A 13465-nucleotide genomic window follows, 5' to 3' on the forward strand; every position below is an offset into this window, starting at 1 on the left:
GGAGGAACAAATTCTTTGGCTTATGAATTAGCATTAAGTTTTGAAAAACCCATGACCAGAGGCACTAAAAACTCACAGTTTAAGAAGACCTGCAGAATATGAGAAGAACCATGATAATTTGGATTATTCAGCAAATATCCACTCCTCTCCCCTCCTTGAGGGCAGAATAGACTTCCCTGCTCTGTGGATACTGGGTGACTTCTTTGGTCCATCGGCTATTAGCAGAACTGACACTGCAAAGACTTAAAAGTGCTTGCTGGGTGAAACATGCCCTCTTGAGCCTCTGTCACTGCCATGCAAAGAGGCTCCCCCAGGAGAATAGTGGGTAGCATACTAAGGTGACCTTTGGCATATGCAGACAGAAAAATTATGTAGATCTTGGGGGACAGAAATCTAATTCAAGTTACCCAAGTGGAAATTTGCTACCTCTTACCTATTCCCTAGATCCAAGCCAATTCACACACTGGAAGCAGCTCCACAGAGTGGGAGAAATCTGTGGCCATTTATCAGGCTACTGCATACTAAGGAGAGGAAACTATCCAGACCTTCCAAGAGCTGTTAGCTTCTGGCTCTGAACTGATACTAACACTCAGACACCCTAATGTCACCATGGTCTACCAGCTGGAGTGGCAGCTTATGAAGGCCAGGCCCTAGAATGTGTCTTTGCTCAGTCTCATGCCTGGTCCACTGAGGCCACTGGCTCATCTTATGGTTATTCCTCCAGTTCCAAAATGTATAGTGGGAATAGACATAGAACTTTGTTTGGAAGAAGGGCAGAAGTTGAAATTCTCACAAGAAATATCCTTCCAAGAGGATCTGATAACATGGAGTGGAATAACAAAACCCCAGCATGTCCTGATGGATTTGACCCAGCTATAATTTTAGCAGTTATAATATGGCTGGTATAATTATGCTACACGTTTTCAAAATTCACTTGGCCTATATTGAGATACATAATTTTAGTTTCAAATTGCAAGTTTCTACCTTGTAAATATGATTAAATGTGGAAATTTGGGAACGCTGTCATCAAGAAGCTACATCATTTAGATTTATGCAGAAAATGTAGAAAACTGTATTTGAGAATCATCTGATAGCAAATGTTTGATTCATCAATGCCTTTCCTATTTTCCAAAATCTGCAGCCTATCAGAACAGTGATATGAGAGTGGATTAATTGTAGATAGATATTTTAACTAATATTTCATAGACAGATGATGGATGAGTGGATGAATGGATGGATGGAATGATATAAAGATCTGAGCCAATCAGGGCAGGCCAGGTCAGATGTGATGAGAATAGATATACTTAGTAACTGGAAGAATTCCTAACGGAGGGAGGGAAAATCACGCAGGAAGGACTGAGTGAACACTCTAGGAACCATGCCCCCCCACCCTGTTACCAAGATAAAAGAAAAGCAATTCTAAATCCTTGAGGGGGGAAAATGCACATATTAACGCCACAGTGAAAAATCTGAGACATGTGAGAATCAGGGTTATTACCATATCCCCATTTGACTTGCTTGTCTGGCTGGTGCATATGCCAGATGCATCATGAATAATGACAGTAAATTAATGCAATCTAGTCAGGCAATGATGCCAAGCGCATCTGGTGTTCCAGGTACATTAGCTTTACTGAAACAAATCAGTAAATCAACAGTCTCTGTGCAGCTATTGACCTAGCAGATGCTCCCCCCATCCTATTTCAATCAGCAAAGATAATCAAAATAATTTGCTTTCAGTGGCAGAAAAAATGGTATATTTTTACTGTCTTGATCCTAAAGCTATGTCAGCTTTCCTGCTGTCTGTCATAATATTGGCTGGAGGTTCCTTAATCAGCAGAATGTCATGCTGGTCCATGCGTTTATTCAATACTCCTCACCAGCCCATTTTGGGGTGTGATATTTGTTTCCTGCCTGGCTTCTGACTGATATAAATATTATGCTTTTCCCAGTGTTCTCAAGAAGATGATGATGAAAATTGAGGAAAACGTATTTAAATGAGTGGTTTAAATGATTGTGTTCTACTTACCGAAGGAGTCTGAGAGAACCACATCCTTTTCAAGCAGAGACACTGGAGAAGGCTTGTTGAATGCCAGCCGGTGGAAGCTGACTGAGGCGTCACAGACAGACCCAGGGAATCCTATGCTCCACTCGGCTTCTTGACTGCAGTGAGAAGGGTCCAGCAATGAGCTGTGTGGAATGACGGTGTGTCCTTTGTGACCTAGGAAATGAACACAAACAGCTGACTTCTTATTTCATGTTAGAAAGCTAAAAAGCCAAACTGTCCAAAACATACATTTACTATAACCCATAGTGCCACGAATACAATCTAAAAGTCTAAGTTCCTGGGTTTTTTTTTTTTGGCATGGGGTAAGGGGACCTCTACAAAGGCTTTGCAGTGGACTCTTCTGTCAGGGAGTTTATCATGGATGCAGCTGAAACATGGGATCTGAAGCACCCATGAGAGCCAAAGTAGGGGATGGGATGTGGGATAAGTAACTTGGTCAAGGACACAGGGAAGGATGCAAATCCAGGCAGTTTGACCACAGAGCTTGTGCTCTCACAAGTGGACTGTCAACGAACTTAAGAATCTAAGCTGAATTAAGTAAATGAATAAAGGTCACACAAAGCTCTGAATATTAGAACCATCTAAATGCTCTCCCTCTTAAAGCCACAATTAGAACAGGAGGCAAGTCAACAACTATAGTTGAGAATTCAGTCTGTTTGAATATTGAGATGAACCTTCTATCTTTCAAAGGCTTTCAAAAATAAATATCTGTTAATATCTGTAGCTTTACTTGTCAATTGTCTCTCTCTTATAAAGTATTATGCAGAATCATACACACACACACAGACACCCTTCCTATCTTATTTTGCCAAGTCATTATCATTAAAATTTTATAAAAATGCTAAATTCTAGAAACCATGATTATTTACAAAAGGATTTGACTTACTCCGAACTTAAAATGGTAGAAAAGATTTAACCTACAAAGAATGTTGAATTTTGTACTAGAGTTCACATATTCTTTGAATCAATTCCAAATTCATAATTTAGATTGGAAAGAAAAAGGCTAACAGCAGGCCTGTGACTTATTACTTCCCTCTAAGGTACTTGAGCAGGATACATCCAGTCTGTTGCTTATGTAAATAAACCTGGAATTTATACATTTATTGGGCATGACTGGCTGGAGAATCTGGGTAGTCATGTAAGCAGTTTCCTCTGTGTAATTAACTGAGTACAAAATGCAGGCATTCTCAAATGAAATGGCTTCCTTTTGTGATCAATATTCCATAAATATTGTTCAAAATTTGCTGTTAATTCAAAACCAAAGTGCAAATGCAGGAGGAAAGGGACATATTTGGAGGCTGCATCTGATAGTTTGAGACTTTGCTAGAAAAGGAAATCTCATCTATGCCTAGTGTTGACCTATATCCTTAAGTCATTAGGAAAGTTTGGCACCAGTTAAGATCTGTGATTCATCTGAGTCTGCTTTGACAATTCAACTCTCTGTGTTAACACAAACAAAAAATATATTTCCAAAGTATTTTATCAGAAATTAAAACATCACATTACCTGTAAGTGAACCATCAACATCAATCAGTACCACTTCATGTTCCCATCGAAAGCCAGCCTTGTTTGTTGTGTGAGAATACTGGATGTCAATGAATTTTGCACTCCAGCCTCCACATCTGTCATTACAAACGCCAGTGATGGACGTCACTCCCAAAGCTGCACAGCTGGGACGGTCAAAGTTCATGAAGTGTACGGAAGATACAGTCAACCCTTCATTAAATGGGAGAACCAGGCCTTTCATTGTGCAAAATACAGACCCCATTCCCAGTTCATCAACATGACCAACTATTTTGGCATTTTTAATCACTGCTCCAATGGTTTCACCCCATCCTCCAATGTAAGGAGCCAGGATCCTCTTCGTTTCAATTCCAGCCTCATAATTATTGACCATCACGAAGTTATGAAACTGAAGTGCACCTCCATTGACCCATTCAGCTCCTTTTTGACAATTCCAAGTAGTGAGTGAATTAAATATTGCAGGCTCTGGCACTGTAGAAGTACAAGATCCTGTCTGCATGGGGAAATATTCTTCAAATATCCACAATCCAAACCAACCTTGAGAATGAACAGTGTTATTAAAGAATTCTCCAAGAGGAACTCTTTTTTGGCAAATGTTTCGGTCATAGGATGGCCCATCAGGGTGGTTGTTCATTCGGTACCAAAAGCCAAAGTGAGTGCCACCAGCAGCTGCATTGTGTCGTATGGTGTTGTTTGGATTGGTTACCCAAAATGCAGCTGGAGTCACGTCGTCATTCAGAAGACTAGTACTTTGCTGTACAAATACTGCCAAGTTATATTGCAGGATATTGCCATGTTCAATACCATCTTCTATAAAAAATGCTCCCCCCCTGATATCATATATAATATTCCTCTCAACCAGAAGGTGATGTGTGTTATGGATAGTAACAGCTCTGTTGTAGGTCTGGTGAATTGCACAGCCTCTTACATAAGATTTGAAATGTAAATCTCCAAGCAGGTGCCAATGTATTGGATATCGCCCCAACCGGAATGCCTGGCCAGCATGGAATATCTGTCAAGCCCAGAAATCACAGCTATTTAGTGATACACACAGACTCAGAGTTTGCCTGGCTCACACTTTCTTGTTTCAAAATAATATCCACTTTTACATTAATTATTATTAATGCATTTATATCTCCCATATTATTCCTGTTTATCATTTAAAAATGTTATCTGACCCCCAACCCACCTTGTTTTATTCAACATATAACAGCCCATACTTGTTATCAAATGAATGAATGAACAAAAATCATCTTCGACTCTTCTGCTTTTCACCGTGCTGTTATGAAACTTTCGTGTTCAGCAAAATACCTTGTAAAAGACTTCTTTTTCTCCTTCACTTTGATTCTTTTTTAATAATAAGAAACATTTCTTGAATGTTTAACATGTGCCAGATATTCTGCTAAATGTCTTATATGCATGGTCGCAGTCTTTACCACAATCTTATGAAGTAGCCACTTATCATAAGCTTCATTTTACAGATGAAGAAAGTGAAATTTAGAGTATCTTGTTCATGGTTGCAAAGTTTCATTTAAACTCACTGGTCTAATTATAGAGTTGGTGCTCTTATTAACCACTCTGCTATATTTTCAATAAGTCTACGATCTAATAAGCCAATACAGAAGATGCCTCTGTGTGTGTGTGGAATATGATCTCACAAGGTTTGGAAATAAATGGTAGGGCATCTATTTATTTTCATTCTTCATCTAAAAATAAAAATTAACTATTAATAATATTTATGATACAGATCGACACTGGCAACCTCACTCACTCCATATCCAGATGTTACATGTGTGTAACATAACCTAGGAGAAGGTTTATTTTTTACAATATGTAGTCATTGACTCTGCCACCCTCACTGCAGTTGAGTGAGGTGTTCCAAATTTAATGGATTTATGGATTTTACTATCCTTCCTTCCCACCCTTCCTCCGTTCCTTCCTTTTACTGAATACTTGATAGAAACTGTGTTAAACCCAGATTATATAGGCTGAATATGAATAAGATACAGAGGAGCTCCTGATCTCTTGGGCATAACTTGCATATTTATTCTTTTATTTATATATTTGTTCAATTAATAGTCAGTTGAGAATCTGCTATAGGCTAAGTACTGTTCCAGCTACAGAGGAATCAGCAGAAAACCAGAAGGACAAAACTATCTGAACTAACTGAGTTTATGTTCTAGAGGAAGAGATAAAAAACAAATTAAAAATATAACAGGAGCTATGAGTTAATAAAGAAAAAAAGGTATTTGGGCAGCTATTTCAAATAAGAGTGGTGAGGAACAGCCTCTCTGAAGAGATAACATTTGAGAAGAGACCTGACTGAAATGAATGTGAACCATTTAAGTACCTGATAGAGGAGCATCCCAAGCAGAATGAAGAGCAATTGCAAAGAACCTGAGACAGGAATGTGCCTGACGTGGGCAAGGGGCACAGGGAGGTCTATGCGGCTGGCATGGCAGGCGCCAAGGGTAGATCACATGAGAGAGGCCAGCAGGGGGTCAGATCACGTGGATCCTTTGGCAAAGGCTTGGACTTTTTGTTTTAGGTGTAATAGGAAGCCACTGAAGAGCTCTGAACAGTGTGTAGCAAGACCTGATTCACATTTTAAAAATTGTACTTTGGCTGTGGTGTGGAGACTTCATTGCAGAAAGGGTGAAAGCAGGAAGACCAGTTAGGAGAAAAGCACAGTAGACCAGGTGAGAGGTGATGGTGGCTTGGGTTAGGGACCAGGTGGAAAAGGTAGAAAAACAGTACATTCAGGATACAGAATTTTGTGGGCAGAGTGGATAGACCTTGTTAATGAATTTGATGTGGGGTGTGATAAAAACAGAGAAACAAAAATTTGGCATGATTATGTAAGTGAATAATTGGATGTATTAAAATCATCTGTTTATGTCTCCTCTACCTGATTATAAGTAGCATCTGGCAAAAAGCAGGTGCTCAATTCACATTCATTGTATGGAAAACTTTGGACAAAGCGCTAACAATAATGCCTCTTACCTCTACGTATTCTATTCTTCCGGTTACCATGTTAGCACCAGGTATCGGAGCATGAAACATAATGCATCCACCAAACTGGTCACTTCCTATTTCTTCTCCAAACCTTCCTTGGAGACATGTCTGTGTAGCAAATTCACCTTTAAAAATATATTTTAAGATATCATAAAGAAAAACCGTGTCAAAATCCTCTAATTATATAAAGACTGTTTCTCATACCTAATTATATCTTTTTATTCACATATAATTTTAATTTCACCCTGGAACATAATTATTTGCGTTCACATTATCTCCTCCTCTGCATAGTAAGGAAGGTAAGTGCCTTGTCTTGTTCACTTTTGCAACCCCTAAAGTACTCAGGTATTTTTATTATCACTGATTTATTTTCCCCCAGATTTGGGATTAACATAGGTAAAACGATCTTACACTGGTACAAGATTAGAACATGCATTATCTCACTTAATTCTTACAACTACAGTAGGCTGGCAGAACAGGAAGTATTTTTATTTTAAACAGGATGAAACCAGGTTTCACAATGGACATTGTGAGACCACGCAGATGAAATGGAATCAGAATGCAGGTCTTTTGACATTGATCAGTAAGCTTTGTCTTATGCTTCCCATTGAAGAAAAGGCTGTATCTAAGCTGTATCAGCTATTATTCAAGTACTTATGGGATTGTAATGGTAGCAGTGATTACATAAAATATCTAAAAGAGACTTGTGAAATGCACTGTGCTTCTTAACTACACACATACATTTATATGGTTACACACAGTTTTATAAATACATATATATATAATATATATGAGAACTGTGGTAAGTTAATTATAGCCATGGAACCAGTTCCAACTATTGACACCTGAGAAGAAGAGACATATGTCACTTCAGGACCAAAGTAACAAACTGCTGGTGCTTAACTCTCCAGCCTTCTCATCTCCTGTCTCAGAGATCATGGAAACCCATGTTGAGATTAAGTCTCCATCAGCCTAGACCCTGGAAAATAACAATGAACAGAGCCCCCCCCCGTTGACCCATATTGGACACGTGTAGCATCAATGAGAAATAAACCTTTATCATTTTTAATCACTAAAATTTGGGGCTTATTTATTGCTAGAGCATAACCAAGTGCATTAGTTCTCAACAGGGGCTGATTTTGCACACAGGGAATATTTTCGCAGTGTCTGGAAACATTTTAGGCGACACACTAAGGCTGCTAAAACTACCTGTGTCAAATCCATCAGGGCATGCTGGAATTTTGTTATTCCACTCCACATTGTCAGATCCTCTTATTAAAATATTTCTTGTAAGAATTCCAATTTCTGCCCTTGCTTCAAACAGAGATCCATCAGGGAGGGTGACAGTGATTCCTAAGTGTGTGTAATTCAGCGGATTAGTTAGCGTTATGTTCCTGCCACCAGCAGATACAGATGCAATGGTCCTTTTTTCATTCTCTTGTTGGCTGTGTCTGTAAAAATTTGAACCAAAAACTCTCAAAATTAATACAAATTAACATAACAGTGTTTTGCTGTTTTTGTTTTATGCTATTCTGAACACTCATCTGTAAAACAGGAAAACTTTTTATGTCATACAATATTCTGAAGAGGAATTCGAAGACGGTATTTTACTCTTTCTTAGAGTAACTGAATACATTTTACAGATGCATTTCAATTAAATAAATATTTTCCAAGTGCTATACTTGTTCACAGAACTGGACTAATTCTATAAAGTATTCAAAAGAAGTGTTCATTTATAACTTTGAGGATCACACTCAGTGGTTCTCAACCAGGGATGCTTTCATCCCTCCAGGGGACATTTGGTAATGCCTGGACACATTTTCGGTTGTCGCAACTTGTTGGGGGTGCTATGTTGCTACTAGAAGGTAGTGGCCGAGGATGTACCCAAACATCCTATGATACACAACAAAGAATTATCTGGTCCAAAATGTCAGTAGCGCTGAGACTGAGAAACCCTTACAGAGGGAATCCATTGGAGGTTCCTGAGCAGGGAAAAGAAACAACTGAGGTGAGCTCAGGAGTTCTCATTTCTACCCATTCCTTCAACACATACCAAGTTCCAGCAAAAGGACTGGCCAAATCTATAATATACACATTCATGTACTGAGTCCTTCCAACAAAGACTTATTGAGTGTCCATCCTGTTTTCTAGGCACAGAGCTAAGTACTGGGGATACCAAGCAGAAAGTGCCCCTGACTTCAGAGAGACGTGTTTCTATGGCTGACTGTGTATTATCTACTAAAGCGTGATTGGTGCTGTTGACAGAGGCGCCCTTAGAGGCGTTACCTCTGTATCTTCCTGACATTCCTTTTTGATTCCTCTCTCCCTTGGCAAATCTTTTTCCTCCTTTAACTACCAGTTTAAATAACAATGTCGCATGTGAAACACGTTGAAAGGCACCTCTCTCACCTTTCCCAACTGTTCTTCTGGATTCCCAGTAAGCTCTGCGTGATGCCCCATCAGCACTCACAGTCACCACACTGCAGTCCTACCACCCATTTACTTCTCTGCCCTTCCCATACCTGTCTGCTCCTCTAGGTAAGACACCCATTAAATCATTCTGTATGCTGAGCACTTGGTCCAGTACGTGTCACAATTCAATCACAGTTTTCACTGACTGAATAAATCAATGCAGAATGAATTCCTGAGGTAAGAAGGTAGAGGAATGGAGCCCAAATAGGAAGATGATGGAATATTCCAGGGTGAGGGGCTGAGAGTCTAAATTAAACTGAGTGCATTGAAAGCTGGTGGAAGAGGCATTTCAAGGGCAGGGCCAAAAGAACCTGGTGATGTGCAGGAAGCGAAGAATGATGATAGTCAGAAGGTCACTAGGAAAGTTTTTATGAGAATCAAAATTAGACTGTAGGATTTAAAGGGAAAAAATGGATAGTGAGAATGAAATGGAAGAAATGGGCATAATATTTAAGCAGTTCAATAATTTACAGAGAGAAAGAGAGAGAGAGATAAGCTAGAAGAGACAGGAGACCAAAGTTATTTATTTATTTTTTCAAGATGGTGGGTGGATGGGGAAACCCATAATTCCAAAAGACTCAGGGAAGGAATTATAGGGGGAGAGGGCAGGGGGAGGTGAAGATTAAGGATGCTTGAGATAGGGTGTATCAATAGTACAAGATCCCTCAGGTGATTTGGACTGGCCTCTCCTGAATTCTCCTGAATTCAGATGAACAGAGATTTCTTTAGAAAAGAAGGTTCCAGGGACTTCCCTCGTGGTGCAGTGGTTAAGAATCTGCCTGCCAATGCAGGGGACATGGGTTCGATCCCTGGTCCGGGAAGATCCCACATGGTGTGGCGCAACTAAGCCCGTGAGCCACAACTACTGAGCCTGCGCTCTAGAGCCCGTGAGCTACAACTACTGAGCCCACGTGCCACAACTACTAAAGCCCGTGCGCCTAGAGCCCGTGCTCCACAACAACAGAAGCCACCATAATGAGAAGCCCGTGCACCGCAATGAAGAGTAGCCCCCCTCGCTGCAACTAGAGAAAGCCCGCATGCAGCAACGAAGACCCAACGCAGCCAAAAAAACAAAAACAAAACAAAAAAGCAAAAGAAAAGAAGGTACTAAAAAGCATTTTTATATGTTATATGCACCTAAATGTACCTTTTCTTCCTTTGTAATAATACCTAACACTAATCTAGCACTAACTTTGAGCCAAGTTCTGCTCTGTTTTACGCATATTAACTCACTTAGTCCTTACAGTAATTCTGAGATACATACTAACAGCATTCCAATTTTAGAGAAGCACAGAGAGGTGAAATAACATGACCTCAGGCCTAATAAGTGGTATTGCCGGGGGTTGGACCCAGGCAGACTGACTTTAGAAGTAGTATTCTTAACCACCTGCGTTACAAACTCTGAAATAGGATTTATGAATTAAATAGTGAACAATGAGTTAGATTTGGTGGGAAACTCCTTAATTCTTGTTTCTTAAAACGAAATATCGCTAAACTAAATTCTAAACTTACTCTTTTATTTCATCCAGAAAAGCTATAAATGAGGACTTTCTATTCTATTTGTAAGCCCTGTCATTTTGCTGCTTTTTAATTTTGCCATTATGCAATTCCAAGGGCAGAGAAAAAAAGGGCGCTTATAAAGCTAAGTATATATTTAACTCTTCTTAACGTTTGCAAGTCTATTTTTAACTTCGAAAATGACAAACTCAAAATGCCACCTTGAATTCTAATTCTATGTTGAGTCACGACCTTAACATAATTTAGCTGTTTCTTGTCATAAATTACTATTTGTTCCCTGATCAGCATCAACTATATCCAATTTTGCTATTACTTATAATTTGAACAATAAAGCAAAAATAAGGCTCCTCTTGCTTCCTCTCCCCACCAGTATTCTTGGTGTAGCTGTATTAGTTTTGTTCTTTTTATTTCTTATTTGCTAAAATATATAATTAAACAAATTAAGGGTCATACGCAGCTTCGATTGTAAAATGTCAGACATGTAAAAGGTTACGTTAATCATCATTCATACTATAATTTCCTCCCTTGTATTCAATCATTACAAACAATTTTGCTCCATGGGAGCCACTGCCAAGACTGTAAGATAAGAAAGAGTTCACTAGCTTCTTTCAAATGTGTTATTTGGTGGCCCCAAACAAAGAAGCTCATTTACATTTTTGCATGCATTGATGTACTTAGCTAAAGCTCTCACTCAGAGGTTTTCAACTGACTTTTAATAGCAGAATGCTTTTGTCAAACGAAATCTTACATGGGAACCTAACCATGAAAATGACTAAAACCTTTTATTAGTATATATTTATACTTTTTCTCATGGTAAATTCAGTCACTGAAAACTCAACACACTGGGGTCAACCCAATGTTAATATTTATCAAATACATATTTGGCTGTTCATGCTTCTTTATTCTAGGTTTCAAATTTAAATTAAGTAGTTGTGGACCTTCTGAATCATCCCTTGTTTACATAGTTTAAAAAAAAAATCTCTATTCTAAATCAAAATTAGCGGGTCCAGAAGACATCATACCTGTGTCCTGTGCTTGCAATTACAATCTCATCTCCTGGTTTCCATGTTACTGCTTCGTGTAAAATCAAAGTCCTTTCCCCTGCCTTTGCAGTATGAGCCAAACGAGTCCAAATCACAGGAACAGGCAGACCTGGAGTCAACATACAAACCGAGAATTTCCTCAGATGTGTTTTCTTGGATATTAAGAGTTTTATGCATTTTAATCTTTTCTGGATTGAATCAATTTTGAGAAAGTTCATTTTACCTTAGCATCTTATACCTTTCTCAAAAAAGAAACATTTAGAGTGCTTGCTTTATAAAAGTAATAATCAGGTTTGTAATAACATGTATAGGTCTATAAGTTTTTTAAAAATCCTTCTGCAATGACATATCCCATTTATGATAATCTTCTTTATATGAACTCAATATAAATGGTGTGATACTACTGATAAAATGGGCAGAGGCCTATTATCTTTGTCATTGTTGATAGGAATTGCTTAAATTGATAATCTGGAGACAAATGAAAGGTATAAATTTCTGAAAATTCTATTAGTGTATATATTTAGCATAATGTAGGACATTTATGATCATAATGGGGTATCATGCTCATATATTCTAAACTTATAAAAGAGGTAGATTATTGCAATATAGAAGACTTCATATAAAAAGGATTCACACCATGCTTCCTTTAGATAATGCTACACTGATAGCTCAAACATGATCATAATCATTTTTATTTGCTGATAATTTTCCACAGTATATATATAGAACAGTGCAAATATAAATTTATAGTTATATTTTAGAAAGAGCCCATTTTAAAATACAAATATAAGAAGTTATAATTTCTGCTTCTAGACTTAATGCCTTTTTGTTTAGATAGATGAATAAAGAAAACAATCAGTATGAACTGTTTCAAGTGCTAAATTAGGCAAAGGATGTGATGGAAGGGCTTCCTAGGAGTGACCTTGGTTGTGAGTCTTGGTGGTCTGTAGGGGTTGACCTAACCTGGATAAAGGAGGGAAGAGATAAAGAGGGGTAAAGAGGGAACACGTAAAGACAGGAGAAGTTTGGCAAGGTTTCATTTAAAAAGAGTTATCAGGAGGATTATCTCTGGCTTCCTGGCTAGTCTCTCCTGGACCAGTTCCCTGAGTCCTTTCGGCCCGTACCATGCAGATCCAGGATTCCCTCCCGCACAGCCAGTGTTTTGGCGCCATATACCGGGAGCTCAGGAGATCGCAGGTGCCCATGCAAGGTAATGACCGCCTTGTGTTGAAATGGGGAGGCTTCCGTCCCTATCTGCAAGGAGTTTCACAAGCATCATTCAGAAAGTAAAACTCATTATCCACAACTCTCATCATTCAAAAGCAAATTCTTTTCTTTTCTCCCCTCTCTTTTGAGAATCAATTGTTCCATTCTCAGTATCTTTCCTCCAAAAGATAAACCTTACATTTACCAGTCAGCCAAATATACTATGCCAGAACTTTGGAAAGTATACTGATTGACTTTAGCTACATCTCAGAGCTAATTTTTTTTCTGCTCTATTTAAAATTCTGCTCTATGAAAATATGCTTTATCTTCCTATTAAAAGCACAAAAATATTCTAGGGACTTTTAAAATCCAAAAAAAGATTTTATGCTAAGAACAGAGACCTACACAAAGATAAACTAGTGAGAGTTTAGCATAATTAACTGTCCATTTTACACATAATATTTTAAAAAGAAATGGAGAGGTTAGCAATGAATACAGATCAAGTTCTCTCGTATACCTGAAGAACGCCTCCATCTGTAATTAGAATATTTTCTGCCTGAAGTTCAATGTCAGCTTCATCAAATATTAGAGTTCCACCTAAAAACCATACAATTTTGAAATA

The 13465-nt window shown here is 38.4% G+C and overlaps 1 protein-coding gene across 1 annotated transcript in view; it reads right to left on the reverse strand.

Annotated features, from left to right (window-relative positions):
* PKHD1L1 (PKHD1 like 1) overlaps positions 1 to 13465 on the reverse strand; it is a 150916-nt gene that overhangs the window by 53772 nt on the left and 83679 nt on the right. The window contains exons 44-50 of the mRNA XM_059901432.1: positions 13361 to 13440; positions 12762 to 12891; positions 11617 to 11746; positions 7814 to 8055; positions 6593 to 6729; positions 3572 to 4601; positions 2027 to 2218 (exon numbers count right to left, since the gene is read on the reverse strand). Of these exons, the coding sequence (XP_059757415.1) occupies positions 2027 to 2218; positions 3572 to 4601; positions 6593 to 6729; positions 7814 to 8055; positions 11617 to 11746; positions 12762 to 12891; positions 13361 to 13440 (1941 nt within the window). The remainder of the gene's footprint in view (positions 1 to 2026; positions 2219 to 3571; positions 4602 to 6592; positions 6730 to 7813; positions 8056 to 11616; positions 11747 to 12761; positions 12892 to 13360; positions 13441 to 13465) is intronic.

The sequence above is a fragment of the Balaenoptera ricei genome, chromosome 17 (genome assembly GCF_028023285.1).
Source record: "Balaenoptera ricei isolate mBalRic1 chromosome 17, mBalRic1.hap2, whole genome shotgun sequence".
Taxonomy (NCBI): Eukaryota; Metazoa; Chordata; class Mammalia; order Artiodactyla; family Balaenopteridae; genus Balaenoptera; species Balaenoptera ricei.